Genomic DNA, 26,603 nt, shown 5'->3' with positions numbered 1-26,603 from the left:
CCGTGGAGAGATGAAGGTACTAATATAAGCAATATGTTTATCCATAGTTAACTGCATGTTATAGGTCAGATATGATGGGCCTGAGTGGAATGCTATGTCACAGCAGCGAAGAAGAGACATCAGGTATAAATAAGAGCAGAACAAGCTCTGCTTACATAATATACACCAATGATTCCCAAAGTCAGGTTAAGGAACCTCCAGGGAACATCAGCGGGGCTTCCAGAAATAGGAGCAATTGTCATGCTTCATTATCTTTTTGCTTCCTTTGAGCTAGCTTAGTCTGTGGTAAGTCATATTTAATGCAGTTCGTTTCCCATAAGGATGACGCGATTTCATTTTATTTATTTGACTAAATGAAAGTTAGGGGTAAAATCTGGATCCCAGATTTAGTAATGCATGCAAAAATTATATATATATATAAAAAGGCTAGGACTGTGTGATTTATGCTGTGATTTTCTTAACCGCTTGTCCAATTCATGGCCACGGGACGGCTTAAGCCAAACCCAGCGGTCACCAGGCAAGAAGCGGGGTACAACCCTGGATAATTAGATATGAATTTAAGATATAGCAGCCAGCATTTCCTCCTAAATGACATTTAGTGATAATCAAACATGGAGTTGATTAAACTAATCAGTAAAGGCTAATCGGTAAAGAGCAAATTACTGCAAAGGTCTAAATAAGCAGCTGTCTTATGTTGTTCGTCACATAGTTTATTGATGCATTGGGTGCAGTTTTTATAAATAGATGACTTTCTGTTGCCTACATTGTGTCTGTAACATGTTCAAGTTGGTGGAAGTACTGGGTGCCCATCAAAAAGGGAAAAAACACTCTGCTATTACAAGCACTCTGTCTGCAGGAAAAAAGCAGAGTATCACAGAGCCTAACCCCCCCTCCACACACGCACACACACACACTGTCTGAGATGAGAGCGACTTGTTTACTGCAGCCCCGCAGAGCTCCGGCTGGGGCTGTTTGGGACGCCCGTGGGTGCTGTGCAACTCTTGGAAGGCGGACGTGCGGCGAATGACAGTGCAGATGGCCCAGCGCCACCGCTGCCACCTGAACCTCCCCAAGCTGCCGCACATACTCTTAAGTTTCTAAGGTCCGGCACATCAAAACAACCTGCCTGCGCCCCTCTCGAGTATCAAAATAAGACCCTGCAATCTTATTTTTCTCCCAACCCTTTTTTCTTCTTCTTAAAAAAGCTCTTTTATTTCTTCTGTGGAAACCCACTATCTTTTTCCCAGAACGTCCTGCGTAACGTGGTATACAGTAAATCAATCCCCCAGGTATTGCATAATAGTTTGAGAGCGGTATCCAAATACCAAAAGAATCACCTTGTCAACTGGTCTGCTCTGGCTCACGCTGGCTACAAATAATAAAATCACAAGGTCCCTTTCCTGTTTCCAGACAAACAAGAGTGTTTACACTGGGCAGCATTATGAAGTTGGAGCTCTGCTTTTGATGAAATAGGCTTTGTGACAGTGTGCCAGGATTTTCTAAGATAAGCAACATCTGCTCAGTGGTAGCAGTAATAATTCTGAAGCTATGCGAATGCACATCTGGAAATACAGTTTGTGTACTGCAACGTAGCGATTGTCTGATTTAGACTGTCAGGTCTGAATTCTACACATATTAAATTTACTGCTGTATTTTTTTTTCTTTTATTTTTCTTACAATCCACAGGTCGGTGTGTGTTCCTTCCTTCTAAATCTATTTGTAAAAGAATACAGTATTTTTTCACTCTTATATACTTGTTTTTGTTGGTACAAAAAAGTATGGGTGTAAATTTTTGTTAATTAGTGGAACAAAGCCAAAGGAAAAACACAAAGCCATTTTAAAAAACTGTTAAAATTGATTTTATTTGCCTTTTACACAGACCGGTCACGCTGACCTGCAGAGACTATTGAATTGACCTAGGTGAAAGACTGATTTTAGATACAGTACATTGTCTTGTCAATATTTCAATACGACATGATATGATCTTTCGATTTCATTTACTTCAATCCTGTCTTGTCTTGCTCTAAAGATTGTATTTTCTTTCCCAATTCCTTTCCATTTTCCTTTTCTCTCCTTTCCAAGTGGCCTTATTTTCCCTAAATAAAATGTTTCTTTAGCTCGTGAGCTGCCATAAGCCTCTCAAGTTTCTCCCTTTTTGTTTTAAACTGCCAAAGAACAGACAAACCTTCTCTACAAGGTCAAAGTTTGATTCTGTGTCATATAATTTATTTCAACCCTTTCCCGCATTACATACTCCTCGCTATCTGCATTTAACTGTTTTTGTTTCTTTCTTTCTTTTTTTTGTGAGTGCTGTGCCATCACACAGGTTGTTGTTGTCGTTCTTGTTGCGAAATGCAGCTTTTATTGATGTAACAGGTGCTTAGCTCGACTGTGGCAGTCAAAATAACACATCTCCTCCTCTGTTTGGCTTTCAGAGTGGAAGCTAAAGTTAGACATCTTTGAGGTTTTTCTGCCACTTGATGGAAGGTGATGCCAATGCATAATGCATGAGGAGAGAGGGAAGACTTTGTCTGGCTGCTTTTTATAGACCACCAAAGCTCTGCTACTACACACACACACACACACACACACACACACACACACACACACACACACACACACACACACACACACACACACACAAAGAGACGCACACGCCTGAGCCAACCGTCTCACTCGATGCGCTCTAACCTCTCACACATCAAGAAAGCAGGAGCAGAGGAAAAACAGGATTCGAGCAAACTGGCAACATTGTCGAGAGTCACAAAAAAAAAAACTGAAAAGAAATAAGAAGAAACAAAAATGTTGACGTGCTATTTTCAGACGACAGGGTCTTTTGATGCGCAAACCCAAAGAGAAGCGAGTGGAAGAGGAGCAGCGGGGCTGGTGTTTGTCTCAGAGATGGGCTTTAACAGAAATACTTTATACATGTGATCTTACATGCTCTCCCTCGTCTTTGTTCCCACTGTTTCAACGCTTGAGTGAAAGTGTCTTTGGGTCTAGTTAAAATGAGAAAAATAAGGGGGGGAAAGGGGGTGTGAAATTATTTGCAGGCAAAGCCAAGCTCCTACTTCAGCTCGCAGACTTTGCAAACACCATTTGCTGCCCTCAAAAGTGTGAAGTTATTTTCTCCTTATCCCTCTAATCCTTATATAACCAGGCTGGTTGACTAAGAGCACACTGTCATTTATAGTAATGACCTGGGGAAGAAAACTGCAGAGAGTTGCACATATACACACACTCACACCTGTGTGCTGCCCAGTACCTACAGACAGTGACAGGTCACAGCCTCTGTACTTGGCTCCATTCATCTTCTGAATTATTTGGCAGAGTTTTTGGGTCAGTGTGCGCATTCAAAGAAAAAAGGCTGTGTGTTACTCGTGTCTCTCGGTTTTCTCTTAACTGAACAAATTTCGTTTATTGTCACTTTAGCCAACGCGTTTTACGAGTTAGGTGGTTGATAACTAGCTAAACGCTCGCACATGTGCTCTTCCTGCAGCAGCGCACTTGCCTTGTGAACGGTTTTTTGTGTGTTTGTAGGCTGCTGCAAAGTTTAAATATAACATCCTGTGCATTTGAGGTGTCTTGTCACGTGTGCCTTTAACAGTCTTTGATCATTTTTTTTTCTGTCTCCACTGAAATTTCTTTCTCCCAGCCTGGGGATTTGAATTTCAACCTCCAGGTCATATTCTCTCTTCATTGTCACCCATTATTGAATAAAAGGGCTTCGTCGGAAGGGGTTGGGTGGGGGGCACTTTAAATTGAGTGGAACAGTAGAAAAGAGGTTGAAATGGTATTCTGAGTAACACTGAGGGTATTAGAGAGTGAATCCTACTTTCTGCGCTTTGGGGGAATCCAGGTATCTAACTAGGATTAGGTTGAACAGTGTCTTACTGCCCGGGAAGCACAATTAGAAGTTCCTTGTTATTGTCCTCTTACCTTAAAACCAAGGCTTTCTGAACTGTGCGTGCATAGCAGTCATGCCTGGGTGGTAATAATTAGTTTGCATTTAAGCTGATGCTTTAATTTTTTTTTGTTTTGTCTTTCTTTCTTTTTAACTTGTGCTCCCGTACAGCTGTTGAAACACACAAGCTGAGAAACAGCACTGCATGCTGCTGCTCTCGGTAGACTCTAGCAGGCTCTGCAACTGCATTTTGAAACTGATCTCACCCGAAACGTCACTGCAGTAATTTCATTTTGGGGTCTGAGGGGTCATTCTTAGTGGTCGTAATGCAATTCACTTGTAAATTTTCAAAACGGTTAACTCATAATGTTTGAAATCACAAAATTAGTATATTTGAGCAAAAGAGGCAAAAATGTAAATTGTGTATCACACAGAACAGTTATGGAAGTGGAAAACAAATGAGATTCCTCATTAATGTACCTCTACACCTGTGCTCTGTCTGGCTTTTATAAAATAAGCACTAGAATCTTTCTACTAATAAATAATGGAAATGGTGACAGCATTTATTAAGGGGACTCACTGAGAGGCAGGATGAGTGTCTGTCACACTCCAAACAGTCATTAATTAAGGCTTCAATATCAAAAATATATATATATATTTATTTGAACTGACAGTATTCTTTCACATCATTTAATTTATCAAAGCATTTGCCTCACCCGCCAGTGCCGTCATATCCAAACTAAACCATGAGGAGCATTAAGGCAAAGGGCGCCTAATGTATGTCTATATGACTGGAAGCCAGCAGTTCGACATCCTCCACGTCTCAAAGTGGTTTAAAGTCCTTTAGCATGTTTACATTAGTTTGCATCATTAGTATCAGCTTTAACGAGAACCTTATTACTGCCATTGTGTGAAATAATGCATGACTTTACTCAGAATGTCTGATTTTAATTGCACTATTTCACCTTGGCAGTAGCTTACTAAGGCCAGAATAGAGTGAGAGAGGTGTTTTTGAAAAAATACGCAACAGGTTGTATTGGAAGCTTGGTCATTACAGACAGAAAATGATGAGCATACAACCTTAAAGCAACGTCTGTCCCCACTAATAGCTTGTGCGGTACATAAATTAGTGCTTCAGGTTAGACCACTTCTTGTAGGCTAACTAAGACATGACTGATTGGACTTTAATAACACATATGGCTATCATTAATCTAACTCTTTAAAGCCAGCTGTAAAAAATCACACCCATAATGAAAAATGCACTGATCAGATTTGATGGATGTTAAGAAAAATGTCACATCTCACAACCAGGCAAAAGTTGACGAGACATTTACAGGTCACATACAGGCCGAGAAGTAGGCCGTGCGGTGAAGGGAATATCTTTACTGTTATTGTTTTTTTCTTTTTACCCGACGATGTGGTATAGCGTTTTTCTCTCGAGACGCCCTCAGGGCAAATTTGGGGGTGGTAGTGTCTGAGATATTATAAATAACACAATGAGGATGAAAGGCAGTGGCATTCTCCCTCCCCATCCTTCTGTCTCGCCTCTTTTCCTCTTGCCCTGCTGCTCATCTATGCTCAACACGAGTGCCTCGGCGTTCGCGTGTGTGGCTTGAATTTATATGAACGTCTCCCCCGCGGGGGGACAACGGGGGCCAAGTCATTGATATGTGCAGGAGGACTCAGGATAAACAGCCCACGCCGACCGATGTTACGCCAGCCTGCCTGATACATTTTGATTGAGCAAAGACAGAGGTGTGAGATGGGGATGGCAGGGCAATGGAACTGGGGAAGCTTAAAAGCAGGGATAAAATGATAGAGAGCTTTTTTCCTTTCTCTTTCTCTCTCTACCTGCTTCTCCAGACTGCAACAAAATGGATGTATGTAAATGTTAAGAACTGCACATTGCTCATGAACAGCTCACTAGACCAGATATGTGTTTGCCACTGTGCTTTGGAGGACAACAAACAAATGGATGAGGCGTTATATCCTATCATTGTTTTTTTCTGTTTGTTTTTTTTAAACACGCGCTGTAATTTATCTGACTATCAAGTTCCTTTTATTTCCTCTCTGATGGTCCTTTTGTTTCACGGAACACCACTACCATGATTATACTCTTACATCTCCCAGCCATGTTTGTTTGCATGACATGGTCATCCCTTTAATGGACTGGAAATTCATGTTTAAAAAAGTCTCTTGTTCCTCCTCCTCTATCTCTCTCTGTCAGGGAACCAAAATAAGAGGTGGCGGCAGCACACTGCGCCACTTATGGCCGCATTAGGATCAGCCACCAAAGTGTCACTGAATTGCCTCGTGCATCATTTTGGCTTTGTTCACCATGACAGAAACTTGTGTGTGTGTGGCAGTGGTCCTTGTCCACCCTGTGCTTTTATCCCCAAATGGATATAGCATTGGCTAGGCTTTTACGTCTGGAGTGCATTATCCCACTTATATCACGGATAATTTTTAAAGTCTTTTTATTGACCTGTGTTTGCAGTGTAATGCTTATTGACCTGTCTTTTAAATAAATGTCATGTTAATAGATAAAGCCACTGTCTTTTTTTTTTTTCTGCAACCAAACAGTGGTGATAAATCCAGAGAAACGCTGAACCGAACAGAAGAGCAACCACAAATGTAACGACTAAGAAAAAAACTTTGAACAAAAGGATGTAATATGAAAGCCTATTAAGATGATTACGGGATACGGAATGATCAAATCTGTTTATGATAAAAGAAAACTGAAGGGGCCCACTGACGTAGGGGTGCATGTATGGTTATATCTTTGTTTATAATACGTATTTTGTTACAGTATCTATTAAAACTATCTCTGTTATTGTTTTTAAGTGCCACTTGTCTTTCCTTGCAGTGTAATCTGATAGTAAGTGGTGCCGCTGAGATGTTTTTTTTCTGTTTCTTAGAGTCAATGTGACCCATATGGGTTGCTCATATTTCTGCAACGGTTAAAATGATGTAAGATTTCCAAGCGGACAAACGGATGGAGAGGCTGGAATGCTGCAACATGAGGCTGAGAATGATGTTTGTGAGATCTCCAAAAAGTTGATTCTGTTCATCTGGACGTAGCGTTTTGTGGGAGAAACGTTTTGTCACTCATCCAAGTGACGACTGAAGAAGAAATTTACTTCCCTGGATGGTTGAGAATACATCAAGATGTTTGTGAGATGTTTAGCCAGAATAATAAAATGGGTGGGCGGAGCCAGGTGGCATGAAGGTAGAATCATCTGTAGTGGTTAATGTGCAATATGCACAGGAGTCCAAAACTCAGTCCTATTTAATGTAGCTTGTGTAGTTTTGTATTGAATGACTTTTGAAAGAATGTGTCGTGTCCACTGATTGCTGTTGAAACTGGCAGGTCTTTTTCCCAGTCTTGAAGCTTTTGTGGAGGAATATATTCAGCTTTTAGTAGAAGTTTATATAATTTTGAGAATTATCTTTTCTAAGTGAATATGGGTTTGAGTTCAGTAATCAGTGGAGGTTGTTGAAGGGTTGGCTGAAATTTTGATTTTTCCTTTTAAACTGTTTTTTTCAGATTTGAATATTATAATAGGAAAAAAAACCTGCTATTACCAATGTCACTGACTGTTTTAGTGTTTTCATACCCTAATGAATGTTCCAAGTGAGTGATTCTTGCTTTTTTCCATGAGTGGAATATAAGGGGTCTATTTTTGGTTATGCCAAAATGGCGTAATTTTATTTATTTTTTATTTTTTACAAGACATTGTGAGCCCGGCGGTTTGTTTTTCACCAAGCTATCATGGTTCTACATGGTTTTTAAAGCAGTTGTTGTGTTTAATTGACTCCTGCAAACATGTATGTATTTGAGATCATTTGCTAGGTATTTGTGTCTGAGAGCTAGGTCTCCACACTCTTTTGGTTTCTGTAAAGTAGATTCCTTAATCTTTTTACTTTCTTAAGTTTACAGTAAAATTTTGTTATAATGAGTAGAAGAGAATTATTTTTAAAATTATTTTAGTGAATATGGACAATTTTATTGCTGTTTTCCTTCCAAATAATGAGTTCTTCCAGTTATTGAGATCGTATTCTAAGATTTTGAGAACTGATGAATAGTTTAGAGGTAATCATCCTGACAGCTAGAAGGAAACGTGGTTTATCCCTTCCTCACAGTGTGGTAGACATTTAGATTTGGCCTGATTCATTAATTTTATCATTATGGATACTAGGTTAAAAACTTGTGGAAGGTCCAGTGGAGAATTTAAATAAATATAATCTGTATATAAACTGATTTCATGATGAAAGTGCCCTGTTTGTGCGTGTTTTGTTGAATACCTGCTGTGAGGGGCTCAGTTAAAATAGCAAAGTGGACGACCTTGTCTTGTACCTCACTCTAACGTCTTCTTCGAGAGGTCCGGGTATTAGTTACAACTAGTGCAGAGTGTGAGCGGTAAAGAGGTTTGATCCAATGAAGGAACCAGCGCCCAAACCAAAATGTCCTTGGGATCGCAAAGAGGAAAGTCTTAACTTTATCAAAAGGTTTTTTGTGCATTCGGTGCCGTTATGGTTTTGAAGCGGTCTCTGAGATTAACAGGCGGCGCGTGTTGGTTGTCTATGTTTAATAAAGCCTGTTTGGTCTGAGTGAGTTAATGAAGATATAACTGTCTCTAATCTATTGGCTGGTGTTTTACTGATTATTTTTAGGTCATAGTTGGTAAGACTTAATGGTCTGTAGCTGGAAGTGAGGTCTTTGTCGGTCATTGGTAATAGTGTAATAAGAGCCGTGTGTTTATGTGCGCGGGTGTGAGTCCTGATAATTTGATTCCTTTGACCATTATGTTGAATAAGGGAGAGATGACTTGCCAGAAGTGTTTAAAGAATTCCAGTGGATAGCCATCAAACCGAGAGATTTCTTGTTGGGCAATGAAGAGATGGAATTTCTTCTGAAGTTTGGGTTGGTCTGGTATGTCAGGCTGTGCTTTGGATAATTTTGAAAGTTCAGGAATGTCAAGGAAGTTGTGAATGTTGAGGATAATTGGTACTTTTTGCGAGTAATAGTCTCTCTCATAGTAATCATAGAACATCCTGTGATGAGGATGTTTTGCTTTGTTTTTTTCCAAGTTTTCCATTTTTTTTCTGCTCGTCCCACAGAAACAGGGGGATGGGATTTGTTTTCTAATTCTTGTTGCTTTGTCAAATATGACTATGATTTGCCACCTAAGAAATGTTGTTGCTATTTTAATTATGATGGTGAGATTTCTGGAGAATGTATTTGGAAAAGAAGAGAAGTGCTGTTTTATGTTGCTAAGGTTATGGTAGCTTTTCAGATGTATCTGTACTTTGAATAGTATAGTAGGAAAAAAATGCTTCCAATCTGCTAACCGATTTCTGTAGCGGAGAGCATTCAGTTTTATCTGACCCGCTGATTCCCAAACTACAACCTGTAGACTCCTGTTAGGCTTTGAAGGTTCTGCAAATGAGCAGGTTGTGTTTACAATAAATAAAAAGTACTATAAATACCTGATGACGTCAAACTAACCTGCGTTTTAATCTGTTTTGTCTCTGCTTAACCCAGAGAAAAAGACTTTTCTTGCTCAATGTTTACCACAATTGTTTCCTCCACATATTGGCAAACTTTGTCATTTTGGTGCCAGACATGCAGTTTACATTTGGTATTTTGAAGCATTTCCATTGAAAACAGCTGCCTGGTGTGGTTAAGTGGCGTTTACCACCTGGTATAATAAAACGGTGACGTCAAGCATGCATAACGCGAAGAGGATTGTAAAGTCAGACGATGATTGTCTGCAGGATTGTTAAGAGTGATTCTTTTTCACTGCTTTGATCCATTCTTACTTATGATGATATTGATTAGTGCTGCTTTGAGAATAAAGAGAACAGAAGGTGGAAAGGAATGAAAACACTTTACAGAAAGAATGGGTTCCATTTTGTTTGTGTTTTAAGCTAACACATGAGATAAATGGGATTCGCAACTCTATTTTTTTTCCCTTAATCATCAACAAATGTCTCAGATGCCCACATGAGATCCCTCTGGTATTTAAGTCCGAGCTCTATTCATTGGCCTTCCTTTTTCCCAATTATCAGTTCTTTTTCTTCTGACCCTCAGAACTAATGAACAAACAGCCACAGACACACTGCACAGCCCTTCCTCAATTTACCACCTCCTATCAGTTGCCTCCCTTTATCTTTTAGTGCTTTCTTCTTTCCATCTTAACACCCACATTTTTTTTCCTGCAAAGCTTTTATTTACAAACATCATTTTCGGGTGTTTTATGGCTCCCTTTAGGAATGGAGGGTGGAAGAAAAAAATGGAAAAATAAAAGATGAAAGGATGTACGAGGATCGAGAACAACACTTAAGGTTGCCGAGGGAGAAATAGATTTCAGACGAGCAATGATAAATAAGTGCAAGTCATCAAGCATGGTTCTGCTTCTCTCCTCTTCTTCTTTTTTTTTTTTTTTTGTAGAATAGTTTGAATGTGGTGATATAAAATGGTTATCTGAGCTTGAGAGGATATCAGCATGAGTTTCAAGCAGAGTCATTTGATTTAACAGGGTTTGGCAGTAGTTCTGCTGCCTCTGTCAAAGCTCAATTGTATGAAATCTGGATGACCCAAAGCCATCAAAGAACCATGGAGTATAGTATTAGTATCTTGTGTGTATTAATAGTGTGTCACCTTATTTTGACTTTTAAAATCTGTTACAAGTTGATAGCAGGTGGAAAGCTTGGGTCTTTACAGCGCAAGTTATGATATATGGCGAGCCAAGACTGGCGGCAAAATAGGAAAGGAGAGCTCAGAAACTACATAAGGCAAGCTGTTACGGCTCAATAACACAGGCCTGTAATCGACTCACGTTTCAAACATACACACATGAAGTGAAACAGCCCTTGGTTGGGCTGCTTTTTATGAGGAAGCACTCTGCACGAGGTGATCAGCATATGTTTTGTTGACATAAATTTAAAATTTATTGTCGTTGTCAAAAGTGACTGTTGGACAAAGTCGATTATTAACTGAGTAAATGGCCTGAGAGAGTTTTATGTGAACTTCCTTAATGGGTACAGTCAGTCTGTTTCAAATCACCCTCCCTCCCTGGACTGCCACCCACCACACACCCTCGTTTAGACACGCACACACCTCATCATCTATTTCAGTAGCACAACATGAAAGCAGACAGTTACGATGGGATTTGAGAAAGGGTGTGCGCAGAGGGGGGTCTATCTCAAGTAAATCACTAAGCTGAGACAATATTTTAGTATCCTTATGCAAACCATTAAACCTTGTTAAAGCACTGAAGTGTGTGAAACAGAATTACTGAATAGCCATTATCAGCTCTACTTAAGCACACGGAGCATTTCAAGGCATATAAAGTATGCCTTAAGTACTAACTGTTTTCTAATGATGCATACTATTCTGCTGTACTGCACTGTCCCCAAAGAAGTAGGGTTCATAAATACTTGAATGTTGTGATTAGTTTGTCTAATAACAGCATCTTCATAAAGGTATTTTTTTTCACCCTGTCTCGTGTATATAACGGGTAAACCTTTCTTTATGATCATCATCACGGGCGACCATGGCTCAGGGGGTTGGGAAGCGTATCTGTAACCGGAAGGTCGCCGGTTTGATCCCCGGGCTCTCTGTCCTGGTCGTTGTGTCCTTGGGCAAGACACTTTACCCTACCGCCTACTGGTATTGGCCAATGGCGCAATATGGCAGCCTCGCTTCTGTCAGTCTGCCCCAGGGCAGCTGTGGCTACAACTGTAGCTGACTCCACCAGTGTGTGAATGCGAGAGTGAATGAATAGTGGCATTGTAAAGCGCTTTGGGTGCCTTGAAAAGCGCTATATAAATCCCATCCATTATTATTATTATTATTATTATTATTATTATTATAATCATGGTATCCAGTCAAGGTGGATAGACTGACTGAAACAACGTTACACATGGATTATACTCTGATACAGATAAAGACATCTGTCGACGACATGGATGAGTAGTCATTCCCGTTATACGTCTTTGAAATCCTCCCAAAGGGCGCATGCATTGAGGTGCGTTGTAGTCCCGTGTCCCCATGGACCAGTCCACCAAGTGACAAGAAAAAGCAGAGAGCCTTGCGCTCACTGATGACGGAGTTTTTCCCACTAGGATCCAAGTGGACTCCTAGATAAACTAAACTAACACACCAATTAATGAGTCATGTGCTGGCTTAATTATGGCAGCTGTACAGATAAAGCTGCTTATACTGCATCAGGTTAGCTTGTGGAAGTCATCAGCAGTTTGAATTTTTACCGCTGCCGGAGCCCGAGGTGACCGTATTTGGATCAGAGAGTAGAACAATAAAGTTACGTCCACGGTGGAAGCAATTCGTAGTGACGTGGCAAATAGAGAACATAGAAAGTGAATGACCTTGCATGACTTCAAGTAACTGTGAGCACTAACTGCTGGCAACAGGAAGTGGGTAGGACCTCAGGTAAACTTTTCTCAACTTCCAGGCAAGCAACTGAAGTGCCTACCAATGAGAGTGAAGAATACCAATTATTGACATATGACCTGGGAGTAAACATATTAGAGGTTTCACCTAGGCAACTGTAGCCTGGAATGTCCACAAGAAAACCTAGCCGTCGGCTTGAAATACGAGTATTTCACTGACCAAAACTGGAGCACAGATTCAGACCAGCAGCTAGCACAATCAACCAGATTAAGCTACACTGTGTCTTACATAACTGCTAATACACCAAAACATGGCCGAGAGGTCCAGTTCCGTTAGACGGTTTAGAGAACAAGAAGCAGACGGCTAGCAGACAGCTGTCAGCTACAGCTTCCTGTGTTGCCATTCACCTGTCAGTGTTCATGTCTCTACACTTAAGCCTTAATCAGAATCAGAATCAGAATCAGAATACTTTATTGATCCCTGGGGGAAATTATTTTTTGTTACAGTGCTCCATTTTAAACCAACATTAAGACAAGACAGACAATACGCTAACTAAGAATAGTACAATATATACATATATATACATACATACATACATACATACATACATACATACATACATACATACATACATACATACATACATACATAAGTCACTCATAAATAAATAGTTGGAAAAGAAACATGTGTAGTTGTAGCAGCAAACAGTGTGTTAAGTGGATGCGTTGTACAGGGAGATGGCCACAGGCAGGAATGATTTCCTGTGTCGTTCAGTGGTGCTTTTCGGTAATCTCAGTCTCTCACTGAACGTGCTCCTGTGACTGACCAACATGTCATGGAGTGGGTGGGAGGTGTTATCCAACATTGTCTTTATCTTGGACAGCATCCGCCTCTCCGACACCACCTTGAGGGAGTCCAGCTCCATCCCCACAACATTGCTGGCCTTACGGATCAGTTTATTAAGTCTGTTGGCATCTGCGACCCTCAGCCTGCTCCCCCAGCATGCAACAGCATAGAGGATCGCACTGGCCACCACAGACTCATAGAAAATCCTCAGCATTTTCTGGCAGATGTTGAAGGACCTCAGTCGCCTCAAAAAATAGAGACGACTCTGGCCCTTCCTGTAAAGTGCTGTGGTGTTTTTAGCCCAGTCCAGTTTATTGTCAATGTGTACTCCAAGGTATTTATAGTCCTCCACAATGTCAACACTGACCCCCTGGATTGAAACAGGGGTCAAGTGTTTCCTGGTCTTCCTGAAGTCCACGATCAGTTCCTTGGTCTTTGCCACGTTGAGCTGCAGATGATTCTGCTCACACCACATGACAAAGGAGTCGACCACAGCCCGGTACTCTGTCTCATCATCCCTGCTGATGCATCCAACCACCGCAGAGTCATCAGAAAACTTCTGAAGATGGCAGGTCTCTGTGCAGTGGCTGAAGTCTGTGGTGTAGAGGGTGAAGAGGAAGGGGGAGAGGACAGTCCCCTGTGGTGCCCCTGTGTTGCTAATCACCTTGTCAGACACACACTGTGGGAGACGTACATATTGTGGTCTTCCTGTCAGGTAATCAACAATCCAGGACACCAGAGAAGCATCCACCTGCATCGCTGCTAACTTATCACCCAGGAGGGTCGGCCTGATGGTGTTGAAAGCACTGGAAAAGTCAAAAAACATGACCCTCACAGTGCTCGCCGGCTGGTCCAGATGGGTGTAGACACGATTGAGCAGGTAGATGATGGCGTCCTCTGTTCCGAGACGAGGCTGATAAGCGAACTGAAGGGGATCCAGATGTGGTCTTAATAAATAAAGGGAGTTCTAAAAAAAATCATCTAAAAAAATCATCCACCATGCAAACTGTAATAAAGAGAGAAATAGGACAAAATAATTTTTCGAGCCTGTAAATATTCTTTTATCTGCTGTCTAGTTGGGCCTTTAAACATTTCAGTTAGCCTCAAGTGGCCTGTAGAGAATCTGCAGTTTTTGCCAAAAGAAATGCGTTTTTAAAAAGGCGGTCTTCTAAAATTCCCAACCCTTCCCTTTAACACACAGAATCACTTTAACAGGTGCTGTTGCCATTCTGTTGAACATCAAGTAATGTGCTTTTTCAGTAGGTAGTGCTAGCCATTGCAGTTAAAGTTAACACAGCCCCAGCTACAGACGTGCACACCACCCTTTGCTCATCAATGCTACATTTACGGTGAAAATACATGGCATTGGTTCCGCTTTGAGTGCCCTTAATAAGTCCATCCATACCGTTTCAGTGCTCTGTCTGGGGGGCACAATGGCCAGATTGAGGAGGGACACAAAAGGCCTTTGAAAGGCTTTGTCCTCTGTGTATGTTGTGGCTTACCACGTACGTGTGTTTTCTCCTTATCTCATTCAGAGCGTGTGAGTACATCACATATGACTCTTACAGGAAAGAAAAACCCTTTTCCATAGCTTTTTCCAGTTGGTCTTTTGTCAAATATTTTTTCAGTTTTTAAAATTGTAAATTTTGTTTTTAATATTTCTAAAACAATAGGAATAAACGCTAGTCTTTGATGCCCTCGAGTAAAAGAAAAGGTCATTTTTAAGGGTTACTGTTTTGAAACCAGTCACAGAGGAACTCTATTATAGAAGCGGAGAAAAAGAGTTGACAGTTTGTCCATTGGCGGTTGCCTCAATAGAACTGAATACAATGCAGCTCTACTGCACTTGAGCAATTTGGAGTTTGAGCAATTGCTTTAGAGTTTTTCAAATATTTGTGCAACAAAACAACATCCTGATATCATTTTGATGCCATGTTGTCATGCCTGTTTGCCAAGTTTTTCAAATTAGATTAAGATGTTTGTTTTATGCTACTCTTATGATGTGCAGCTGCTAAATATAACATCGGTATCTGGAGCGTTATTGCCCTTTAACGATATGTAACACTCTATGACACTTTGTTTCTCCTATTTTGTTGTTTTTAAGTGTCCTCTTCCCTTTTGGGGGCAGTTAGCATTTAGAGGACCTTTTAATTGCTGACTGCATGCCAAAGGGCTGTCATTCTGCCCTTGATTTCCAGGGTCTCTTCACAACTTCTAACCTCTCTTTAATTTCATACTTCTCTGGTTTTTACCCTGCTCGTGTCAGGTTTGGGGGATATTTTGCAGCAATTAATTGTAAGTGAAGTCATACTAGACTTGATAGCTTAATAACTCCCAAAGCCATTGCCATAGCATACGCTATAATCTCTTTCTGTCTGTCCTGGTCTCAATCCTCGCTTTGTCTCTTCCTTTCCCTCTCGAGGCACAAAAGAGAGCTGTAAATCAATTTGCATTCGACATCTGACATCAATCAGTCATGTTTTGGGAAAGTGGCACCACCTCCTCCTCTGTAGCTTTGTTGAGCCGCTAAGATGGATGGCTGTCATCTCACCCAAGTTGAGCAGAACTCTCATCAAGGGCATTGTTTCCCCAAGAATGCACTTGGCTGATCACTTTTTGCCACCTGACTAGTCAGTGGAGAGCGTGAGCTGTATTTGATGTTGTCTTTTTTTGCCTGCTTGAAGCATACACTCACCTGAGTATAGAATCATGTCTTTTTCCTGTGCACTTTGGTATGATTTTTTTTTTTCAGCTAAAGGCTTTTTCACAACCTGTCACTTCTTTTTTCTCCCCCACAATCTAGTATTACCATCAAAAAAGTAATGCTTCATTTTTGGAGCTGTGTTGTATGAAAGAGCAACAGTTGTAGAAGACTAAACGTGCCAAATCAGAAACAGCACAAACTTGACGATGATTACAATCATGGGTGTGTCTGTGGCTTTGTGTACCTCTCTCAAGGCGAGGTATTTGAAGTTCTCAAGATGCTTAAGGCACTGTGGCAGTTGTTTGGCAATTCGTGTCACTTTAATTGCTTTAGAGCACTTTCAGATATCTCTCAAGAATAATATGCTTTGTACTGAGCCGTGGGGTCTTTGAGGATTTGAGGAACAGAGAGAGCCGTAAGACTAGACTTTTCTGTTGTCAGATGTTATTTACTTAGCTAACCTTCAAGGCCTTTACTTCATAATCAAATATTGACCCTTAGTCTTGTCTGACCTTGTGTGCTTAAACTACGTTACAGCTTAATGACTGTCCATTTGGAAATAGACAATTTATTGCAAATCTGATTTGGCTTCAAGCTACGCAACAGCTCATAGCTCTGAGAGCAGTCATCAAAAACTGTTCCATAAATGGTTCGTAACAGTAAGTAGAGGTTTTGCGTGTTTCTGTTTCACTATTTATTTTAGTCTATTTCACTTTACAGCATCGTATCCCTCTGCAGCGCTCTAGATGTAGGTAGCTGATAATGCCGCCTCTGCTTGAATAGCACCTTGTGATTTACAGCGGCAAGTCATGGTCTACTGGTCCCTGCAGATAATATGTGTGGTAGATGGATGACTTGTTACACTCATGGTTACTGTTTTGTGCTGATGTTAAGACTGATGGAGTGTGACATATTCTCTCAAAATGCACAAGGCCAAACTTTCTCTGTTCTGGAAGTTTTTAGTTATGAGCTGTAAAAAGCCGCTTTGTTAGAGACACAAACGTCTATCGGTGGTACATTAAGCGCTGGCTGGTCTCACTGAAAGATGGTAAAATATTTCTTTTTGCTCTTTGTCAACAGAAAGATGCACAGTGGAATGAAGACCTACAGCTGTGAGCTGTGTGGGAAGAGCTTCCTGGACAGCCTCCGTCTACGAATGCATTTGCTGTCTCATTCAGGTAAGGAAATCAAACTAACCCCAAAACCACAACCCCTCGCTGTGATCACTGTTGAGCTAGCAGTAACAGTCTTTAAAGAAAACAGCATTCATTGCTGCCACTTTGTACAGAAAAGCGCTACTGGCAGATTTTACTGCTGTCCAAAAATTCAAACTATGACTCCAAATTAAGTGAAAAGTAGTCATTTGGAACCCCACTGATAACCCACGGAGCCTGGGCCTGAAATGTCTCATATGTTTGGATCCATGCATTGAAAATTATACATTTTTAATATATCTGGTGATGCCTTTCATAGAAACCAGAGTATTCTTTAATTCATTGAAATATATTTTGCATAATGAATGTAATTATGTAATATGTGTGTAAAAAAAGTAGTTGACTTGGCAATACAATGGTGTTAAGATGAGGAGTCAAAATCTCTGTCAAATAAATTTTGGATAAGCTGCTCAAAAGGGAAAATTATTTAGTCATTGTGACTGAGTAAGGTAGCAAAATGTTGGTAAAGTGTATCACCTGCTGATGAAGCATGCCATGTTAATTCATGTGAAGTATTTCCAGGTTAAAAGCTCTGAAATGAGTTGGGGTTTTTAAGTACGCACAGAAAGTGCAACTTGTCAGTCACCTTGGCACTTACCGCTACAAACAAAACGAGACAATGATCATTTTCACCATTTTCGGTGCATCAAAAGCTGCAAAGTAATAGAACAAGAATGAGCAGCCACAGCGAGCCGTTAGATAAGGAGCTGCAGGCGACAGGCTGTACTCCACCAACTTCTCAACGAGGTAACCAACTCCTCTGACTGTGCCCTGCTGTTTGCAGACTCGTGCCATGTGCAGCATTAAATCAGATCGCAGTTGCTCACAGGGTGATAGAAAAAGGCCAATTAGTGTCTGACTTCTTTAATAAAATGACAGTAGTTTGTTTTGCTGCTCCATAATTTTTTGACCTGAGGTACTTTCATCCGCTACAGACGTCACCAAATCAGTAGTAAAAAATACCAGAACAATACTGTAAGAAAGGTTAGAGGACAAATATTTAGGAACCACAAGCTTGACATGTGACTAAACGTAGTTAGTTAGTTTGGCTCCCCCCCCCCCCCCCCCCCCCCCCCCTCCTCTGCATTTACTTCCTTTATTATGTATTTCTCCCAGTGACACCACCTCACTGTCATACATAGTAGTTAGAGCCTTGGAGTTAACTCATAAAACTGTTTTATGTTCCTGAAAGTAGGTGGTGTTGTAGTTATTATAGTTAGTGATAGTTAATTAGGACTAATAGAATCCAAATACACTGTAACAGGCTTTCAGTATGATCAGTGATACAAAAATACATATGACCTAATGGGCTAAACATGCATTTTAGCTTTAAACTTCATACTCTTAAGTTGTCATAATCATGCTAGCATCTGTTAACAGATACAAAGACTGATTTGTCACTATAGACCATAAATGCACTGTGCAGAATATATTTGTTGCAAGCTGATTTTTACATTTAAGCATTTACAATAGACTCCAGTACTGAAGTTGCTGCTGCCTGAAATTGGAATAGAGGGAAAAGTTGACTTACATTTGCTTTGTCCTACTATAAATATTCTATATTGAACATGTGAATGTGGAGCATAACCTAGTTGCAGTGATTTGTGGATTAAATGACTCTTCAAGCTGAGCAGCTCTGGGAAACTTAACCCAAGAGGTGCCTGCACATCATCATCCTGTCATCCTACACCTCTGTGACATTAGAGGTCTGAAAGGTAGTACAAGTCAGAACAGTGGACACATTGATTGGTGGAGTCTGACACTATTACACCCACCCACTTGCACACATACACACACACACCCACACCCTAGCAGTCTGGGTGCTCTGAGCCTACTGCTTTAATGGAATGAACCGTCTTTTATAGGCGGCAAAGAGTTCCCCACTGCTAAGGCCCTAAGTGCAGATGGTTTATTGAGACACCGTAAAAGCCATGGAACCTCATGAGGCAACACCTCCTGCACACATACACAAAACCCCAAATTTGTGTTAATGTTGGCCCAAGGATGGAGCCATTTGTCCAGAACTCTGTTTATAATGGGACACGCTGAATTTTCTACTTAGCGCCACCTTTATCACTAACAACCACGCTGACAGAAACGGAGAAAAAGAGTGAGAGATAGATGTGTGTTTGAGATTTTATGATCATAATTACTTCCTGAATAAAGCAGGGCCTCTTGTTTAAAAAGGAATCTTTTTCTTAATTAGAAGAAAGTAGCAGAGTATAAATAAAGTCTTCTAACGGGTTGTTTTGTAGACGCTGAAGTAATATTTGAATAGATTTCCAACAGAAAGCGGTTTTATCAACAGGTTAATAAAAACTCACAATTTGTACCCATTATCATGAGGTGAAAACTCTGCTGATAGGAGATCAAATGGAAAAAAAGAGCGAGAGAGATGACTGAAAACTCTAGGAAGAACCACACACTCCACCTTGAAAATGGCAACTGAGCGGAAGATATGGGCAGTGTATTTTTAGCAACTGTGGCAGCAAGTGCACAAACTTTTTTTCTTCTTCTTTCTTTCTCTTTTTTCCTCTTTCCATGCGAGGCAGCCTTGACGCACGACATCAACCTGTACTGTTACACACATCAGTGTTGATTCATAGCCGCTTTGGTCTGGTGTAAAAGGCAAGACGAGCGCTTCTGTCGAGACGGGCGACGGTTAGGGAAGAGACAGCGCTGAGGCAAAGCTTCTTTGATAGTTTTTGTTGTCTTTTTTTATTTTTTGCACTTTTTCAGTTTCTTTTTTTTCTCCTACACCTCCGCCTCCACCGTTTGACTTTCAAGGCTTTTTCTCGGTCTGACACCACGTCTGGATTTTTTTTTTTTTGGTCGTGTTTCTCTGTAATGATGACACTTTACAAAGTCCCAAAACCCTTAACCTCAGCCCCTCCACCCTTCCTCCTCCTCCTCCTCCACCGCTGCCGCCATCATCCTTCAGCTCGCTTCATAAAAGGCAGAATATCAGGGAGATGAAGCAAGAGAGTGGAGAGGCTTTTTGGGATGCACAGCGTGTCGTGGATGTGGAGCATTTCAGACATTGCTGCTGCTGCTGCCGCCTCCTCCCTCCCCTCTGCTTTCCACTCTGTCTCTCACTCTCTGCCTGTCTATCTGCCCGTCTGTCTGTCTCTGTGCTTGTTGTACGGAGGACTTGGCAGCTCGCCAGTCTGGGCTGCCTGCCACCACTGAGGGTACAGTATGTACAGTCTACCTTGTGCCAGCTATTTATTTTTTCTTCTCGTCTTGTTCTGTCTCAGTCCGTTCCACGTTGTTGTTTTCTTTTCTTTTTTTTCCTTTTTTCTAATCTCGGCCTGACGTTTACTGTTTGACAGCCTTTGCTGAGCCAAGGCCTGCAGATGGAGGCTTGAACAGGGTGGGGAACTCTGACTCAGCCACTTTTGGGCGCATTTAAAGGACCATAATGTTATTGTTCATGAAATTGTAGCAGCACCTTTTATAGTATCAATGCCTCAACTTAAAAGTACTGCTGAACTTTTGCAGTAAATTAGTTCATCAATAGACCATCAATGTATTAAATCTGTCATCTCATATGCTGCCCCCAGTCCCCCCCCCCATTGAGCCTGAGATTCTTGGACTCAGTCTCAGTGGTCTCTTAAAAAACCAAATACCGAACAAAGGTTTACTTATTTAACCTACATTTACTCACATATATCCAAATCTACTGTGTCCCATTAACCAAAATGTGCAATTAGTCAAAAGCAGATTCAGCATTTCATTCATCAGCTGCCCATTTCTGGTTTCAGTGATTGTTCCACTTTTAAGATTAAAATTATTTTTCTTTATTTTTAATACATTCAGTTTACTTTTTTTTCATTGATAACTGGTTGATTTTACTACACAGTTAAAGTAATTAGCTTTTACATTTGATTTATGTATTTCTTGTAAATTATGTTACATTAAAAAAAAGTATCAGCATCAGTAGTAGTGGAGAAAATGCAATACAGTGATGCACAGCAGTTTCTTTAAACAGGTAAGCCCATTTAAAAATGGTATCGTTTCTACTAATTACCCCTCAAAAAAACAAAAAAACAAGACAGTGAAAATGCATTGCATTGTTTCAACCATGTCAAAAATAGTCTGGCTTTCAGACAGCACCCAGTTGTGTGCGCATGTGCATGTGTGAGTATTGTCACACACCAACCAAGACCAGACCAGACTGATATGATTCACAGTTTGTTTTCCAAGTGAGATTGCAGTATAATAAGATTACCAAAAAGACTCTTCCTGAGCACCCATATTGCCATCTCTGTTACCACCAACTTTTCATCTCACTGCCTTTATAGCTTAAGAGACTTAATCTTCACTTTATGTTATGTGTACATAGTAGAGAGCTCCTGGATTAGCCGGCCGAGTATGTGTATGAGAGAGAGAGGGGAAGAAAGACTTGATGCACATCGTACTGTAAAGTGTTTTGCTAAAGGGCACAATGTGAAGATGTATGAATGGAGAGATGGTATCAGTAATATGTTTCTTGCTAGTAAGAGAATCAGGAAAACCACGCTGCATGTTTACTTCTTGTAAGTGCCTGTTACCTCTGTCTGTTTCCTTTAAATCAATGTTTATCCATGATTACGATACAGTATGTAGTCTTTTTGTTAACAGAAAATGGAGGTCTTTCAGGTTAAATTTGTTTTCGCCATTTCTCAACTTGAATCTATTATGGTACTTCATAGAAGAGAACTACATAGCGTACACTATGTATTTACTAGTTATCTTCCAACAGAGCAGTGTCTCCAATCAAACACAGTATGTTGTGCACTTATTGGAAATGGGATAATTGCATTTGGCTGTGATTGACACGCCAGCTGCTGCTTTATATAAATATTTACAACTTGTCCAGCCTCCGACTACACATTTTAAAGGCTTCTGTGTTAAAGATGACAATTTAATACTAACCAACATCAAACAGTAGCGCCACACAATGCCTGAAAAAACATGTAGCACTGTTAGCTAGCTATCTGGAATTGGTATCTTCCCTTATGTAGCCAAAATAAAAACAACTGAGTCTTGTTTTTGACACCACTCAGTTGTTTTTGACTGTTATGAGTTATGACTGTTATGAGTACACCATCTGGACACAGAATTTATTTACTGAAAATAGCAAGTGTAATGGAACTATAGAGTTTGAGTCATGGCTAACATTTCTAGTGTTTCTTCATGTTAGCTCATTAGATGAACAGGCAGAACTCGATTTCCCATTGGAGTTTAGTTGAGTCAGTTATTTTAGTTGTTTACCAGTTGCTGTGGTGAATCCAGTTTGAGCAACCACTTAAATGTCTCCATTCACTAATTATAAAGACGGGGGAAATAACTTTTTTAACATAACTGAGAGTGGCACAAATTCAGGAAACTCTTCTATCTTCTTCAAAAGTGATATGCTGAGAAGTTTGGTGATTTAATTTATTTTTATAAAAATCATTAGAACATTCAACAAATAATCTTACTAAAATAAATATTGTTTTAGTTCTTATAACTGGAACAGATGTTTATTACTTAAACAGTGGAAACTTTTGAAACCTAAGCACAAAATGATGATATTAAAAACACTTGACAGTATTTTGTTTTAGTGTGAATTCAATATCTCAATATGCACTTAGTTTCTGACATGCTGTCAAAAACTTTGTGGAGATGAACCAGCACAGTATTTGGTGTTTGCCCTTTGTGCAAGATTGTAAGAGTTCTTGCAGTACTACAAAATAACGAGCACGAAATAATGAACTTTTTATATGGAGCAAACTAGTTCTGATACAGCTGGTGTTTACCCATCATGCTCTCGAGCTTAATTACAGTTTACCCACAAACACATATTATCTCAGAGCATCACATTATTGATGGAAACATAACTTTACATGATAATCTCTTGGCATTTTGGGGTCATGTGTTCTCATTGTGTGGTGTTTCACACTGGCCTCATCAGTTTGGTATGCTTGTGTTTGGCTTGTGCATTAGTCAGCCTGTACAGCCAGTACAGTGTTATTTCCCGTGTGAGGTTTACTGTTTAGAGATGTGTTTCTAACCAGCCTGAAGGGAATTTATCTTTTGTTGGTTGATCTTTTAGGGTTGCGTGCAGAAAAACAAAACCAGTGTGTTGTGTTTATCACATAAAGCCAATGTGTGGAGAAATTGACGATATCACATGATGAAGCTGCCCAAGTGGTAATGGAATGATGTTGCATGAAACTGGAAAAAGTATATATTTACCGCATTATTCAGATGCTTGACTACTTCTTTTTTTTTTTTAAACAGAAGTAATCGATGAAAGAATAACGATGTAAATGTCTGTTTTAAATACCTTGCTCTGCAACTCATTGGATTAGGACAGTACGCATTAACATTGCAGAAAAATCTGGCAGAGTTATTCAAAACACTAGTTTTCCTGTTGTGCTTGACCAGCTGTTTAAGTTGCCTCCCTTAAATTGAAAGCTTTGTTCCAAGCCGATCCCAATCTGAGTGTGGGAGTAAGATGCCCACGTAAATGTCTAGAACATTTAGGTGAGGAAAAATGCAAAGAATTTGGATATGAATGTGGCGAGGCGGGAGGGCTGCTTTCCCATTGCTCTTTGTCTGTGTTTCTATCTCCGTGGCGTTTGGTTGTTTGGCAGTCAACTGGTCGGCTGTTTTGGCTTTGTGCCGGTTCTTCCCTCAGAGTGATGACGACATATTTGTGCCGGCAGGTCTGGATGTTCTGCCAGCATTCCAGCATTTATGATCGCTCGCAGATGTGAGTCCAGGAACACACTGTACTGTACCCAAACCCAGAAATTAATGAAACTTGACTGCCTTCCAGGCCAAAAATTCCTAAATGTGTATGTGTCTGACTGTGTGTGTATGCATGAGTGAGAAGAGAGACAGGAGACACAAGGGAGGGAGGGGTGGCAGGGGGGGAAGTGCTATTAAAAGCAAGTAGCAGGAAAAGAAGTAGTTCAGGAAAAAAAAAGTATGACCCAAAGTGTCGAGCTTTTTGCATGTACATTTTTCTTTTACCACAGCTGATGTTCTGTCCTGCATGCACACACACAAATGCATGCACACACACATTGTTTTCTCGGGTGGGTTAACACAAGATGACAGACAAAGCAAACAGCAGTAGCTTATTTTGTAGTGCCATAACATTACTCCTGTGCAACTTAAAACTTCCCCTGCAATTCTTGCAATACTTCCCCCAACCTGTTGATTTACTGTTCCGAGCACGACTGGGATTATGCAGCTGGAGAAATCTCAGCTGGGTTATATTACATGAGAGGGCACATGGGGGACAGGCAGAAGGTGACACAGCACAGGGGTCTACTTGGAATACTATAGCATCAGGCGCTGCTGTCAGTATTTTTATTTCCCTTCCAGGGGCAGGGGAGGGGAGTATGTGAAAGGAGAACTTGTTAGACCACTGTCACGAGCAAATGTGGCTTCATTAAAAACGTGTTGGTCTGTGCAGCTGCGATCCTTAGTGAGAACTCGGTGTACCTGTGCTCTGGGCTTCTTGGAAAGGCAGTGGTTTAAAGAAATAAATCATAAAAATAGCCTGGCTGAACAGAGTAAGAGATGATCTTTTCTGACAATATGGCCGGTTGGCAGCTCTGTGTCTGGAACCTCCCTTAAAGTCAATAGCCAGTGCCTTAAATGTCATTTTAGTCAGCGTGGCTTTACCTGACACCTGTAGCTGTCTTCCTGGAAGCAATTGACAGGGTATTACCCGTATCGCTTACTTCCATGAGTGTCTCACTGTCTAATAATATGTTTTGTATTATGATATGTTTTCCAACAGAGCTGGAAATTATATTGCAAAGCAATATAATTAATGCTCTGGTATAAACATAGGTGGTATGTAGGCATGTGGAGCATTTTTGCATCAGACTTGATGATATGAAATTCTGTCCTCATGTTAATCCTCTAGTTAGTTTTTTTGTTGTTTGTTCAGTCCAAACCTTTTACGCTGCTATTTCAACTTTAGATATTTAGACTTGCAAAATATTTTTTTCAGTTTTTCTATTTTACTCTTCACTCATTCAAAAAAAAAAAAAAAAACTTCCCACAGAAAAAATAGCTCTCTTCCAATTTTGTCATTCTGGCAGAACTGTATAGCAGAACTGTAAAAACAGATTTGCAACTGGAAAAGGCTGCCAGTCTTCTTTTGACAGCTGTTTTTTCTGCCAAAGAAGTCTCAATAGTAATTTGTCTAACAAGTTAAATATGAATATCTTTTCAAACTGCCTATCATTTTACAGTTATATACAGTGATGCAAATGTTTGAAAAACTCATAACTGTAAGTAAAGCAAGAAGATGGTTTTGAGTCAATTACGCGCAGTTGTTGAAATTACAATACTTGCTTAAGGTAAAGTGGTACTGTGCAGATTTGTTTTCATGTGTCCTCACAAATAACCACCAGTGATGAAGCAGTTGCAGCGTATTAGCCCATAATATAATGATTATGTTACTTCAGAGAGCTCTGGTATAGGTTACTCCTAAAGACCGTCATTCAAAAAAGTTGGACAAAAAGTTAAAAGTTGACTTTTCAGCCCTCTCTATTTTCAGACAGGAAGAAAAAACATGAGGACTTGATCTTATTCCTTTTATTACAGGGATATTGCAGCTTTAAATCCTTTTGGTTGCTAAGTAGCGAGTGCCCCTGTGCTCCCTTAATGGGCCTGATTTGGTATTCCGCTCTGATGCCAAGTCTTATTTTTGTATGCGAGACAAAGTGTTTTGATGGTAAGTGATTGCTGAAATGTCTGTGTCTACCAAAGGCTGTTTTTTTCTTCTTTTCTTTTTTTTGGTTGAGAGTGAGAGTTTTATGGCCTCTCACAGTACAGTACACTGTGTGCCTTCTGCTCAAAACAAGAACACAGTCGATTGAATTTTGGATTCGCTTCATCATCCCTCCCTCCTCCCAGCAGCTTTGTTGTCAGCGAGCAGCATGTGTGTATGTGTCTAAGAGAGAGATGTGAGCGCTCTGTCTGTCTGTGTGTGTGTGTGTGTGTGTGTGTGTGTGTGTGTGTGTGTGTGTGTGTGTGTGTGTGTGTGTGTGTGTGTGTGGTAAAAGTCAATTATTGCAAAAGGCTGCCAATTAATTTGCTCTCCTGGAAATTCAAATGATACTGTAGAATGCACATAAACACACATGCAAATCAAGCACGCGCGCACACTCACATGCACACAAACATGTGGTGAGCGACACATACATGCATGTGTGCACACACACACGCACAGTGCTCACCATTAAGTCAAAAGGAGGGAGAAGATACAGAGGCTGCAGACATTTGTTTGCTCCAGAGTGTGATGTTAAATTAGGTCGTCTGTGTGTGTGTGTGTATGTGTGTTTGGTGAGCTCTTACTGGCTGAATAGTGAGCATTGCTCAAGGGGGCTAAAGCAGGATCAGGTGGAATTTCTCAGTCTAGTTTCCAGGTATTCTGAGAGTGTCTTTTTTTAGGCAAAGGGTCCTTCAGACTGTCTTGGGGCATTTGGATGACAGAGTGGCGGAGCTGATTGAATCCTCAGTGGT

At 40.5% G+C, this 26,603-nt stretch overlaps 1 protein-coding gene across 1 annotated transcript in view; it reads left to right on the top strand.

Moving 5' to 3' along the window:
* zbtb16a (zinc finger and BTB domain containing 16a) overlaps positions 1-26,603 on the top strand; it is a 150,409-nt gene that overhangs the window by 41,035 nt on the left and 82,771 nt on the right. The window contains exon 3 of the mRNA XM_086309411.1: positions 16,951-17,048. Within this exon, the coding sequence (XP_086165537.1) occupies positions 16,951-17,048 (98 nt within the window). The remainder of the gene's footprint in view (positions 1-16,950; positions 17,049-26,603) is intronic.

Source organism: Aulonocara sp. 'chitande type north' Nkhata Bay, linkage group LG10 (assembly GCF_057382095.1).
Source record: "Aulonocara sp. 'chitande type north' Nkhata Bay isolate Kocher_YH1m ecotype deep benthic linkage group LG10, A_spYH_male_GT1.1, whole genome shotgun sequence".
Taxonomy (NCBI): Eukaryota; Metazoa; Chordata; class Actinopteri; order Cichliformes; family Cichlidae; genus Aulonocara; species Aulonocara sp. 'chitande type north' Nkhata Bay.
Note: the sequence above shows the minus strand (reverse complement) of the source record. Positions and strands in the feature narration are given on the sequence as shown.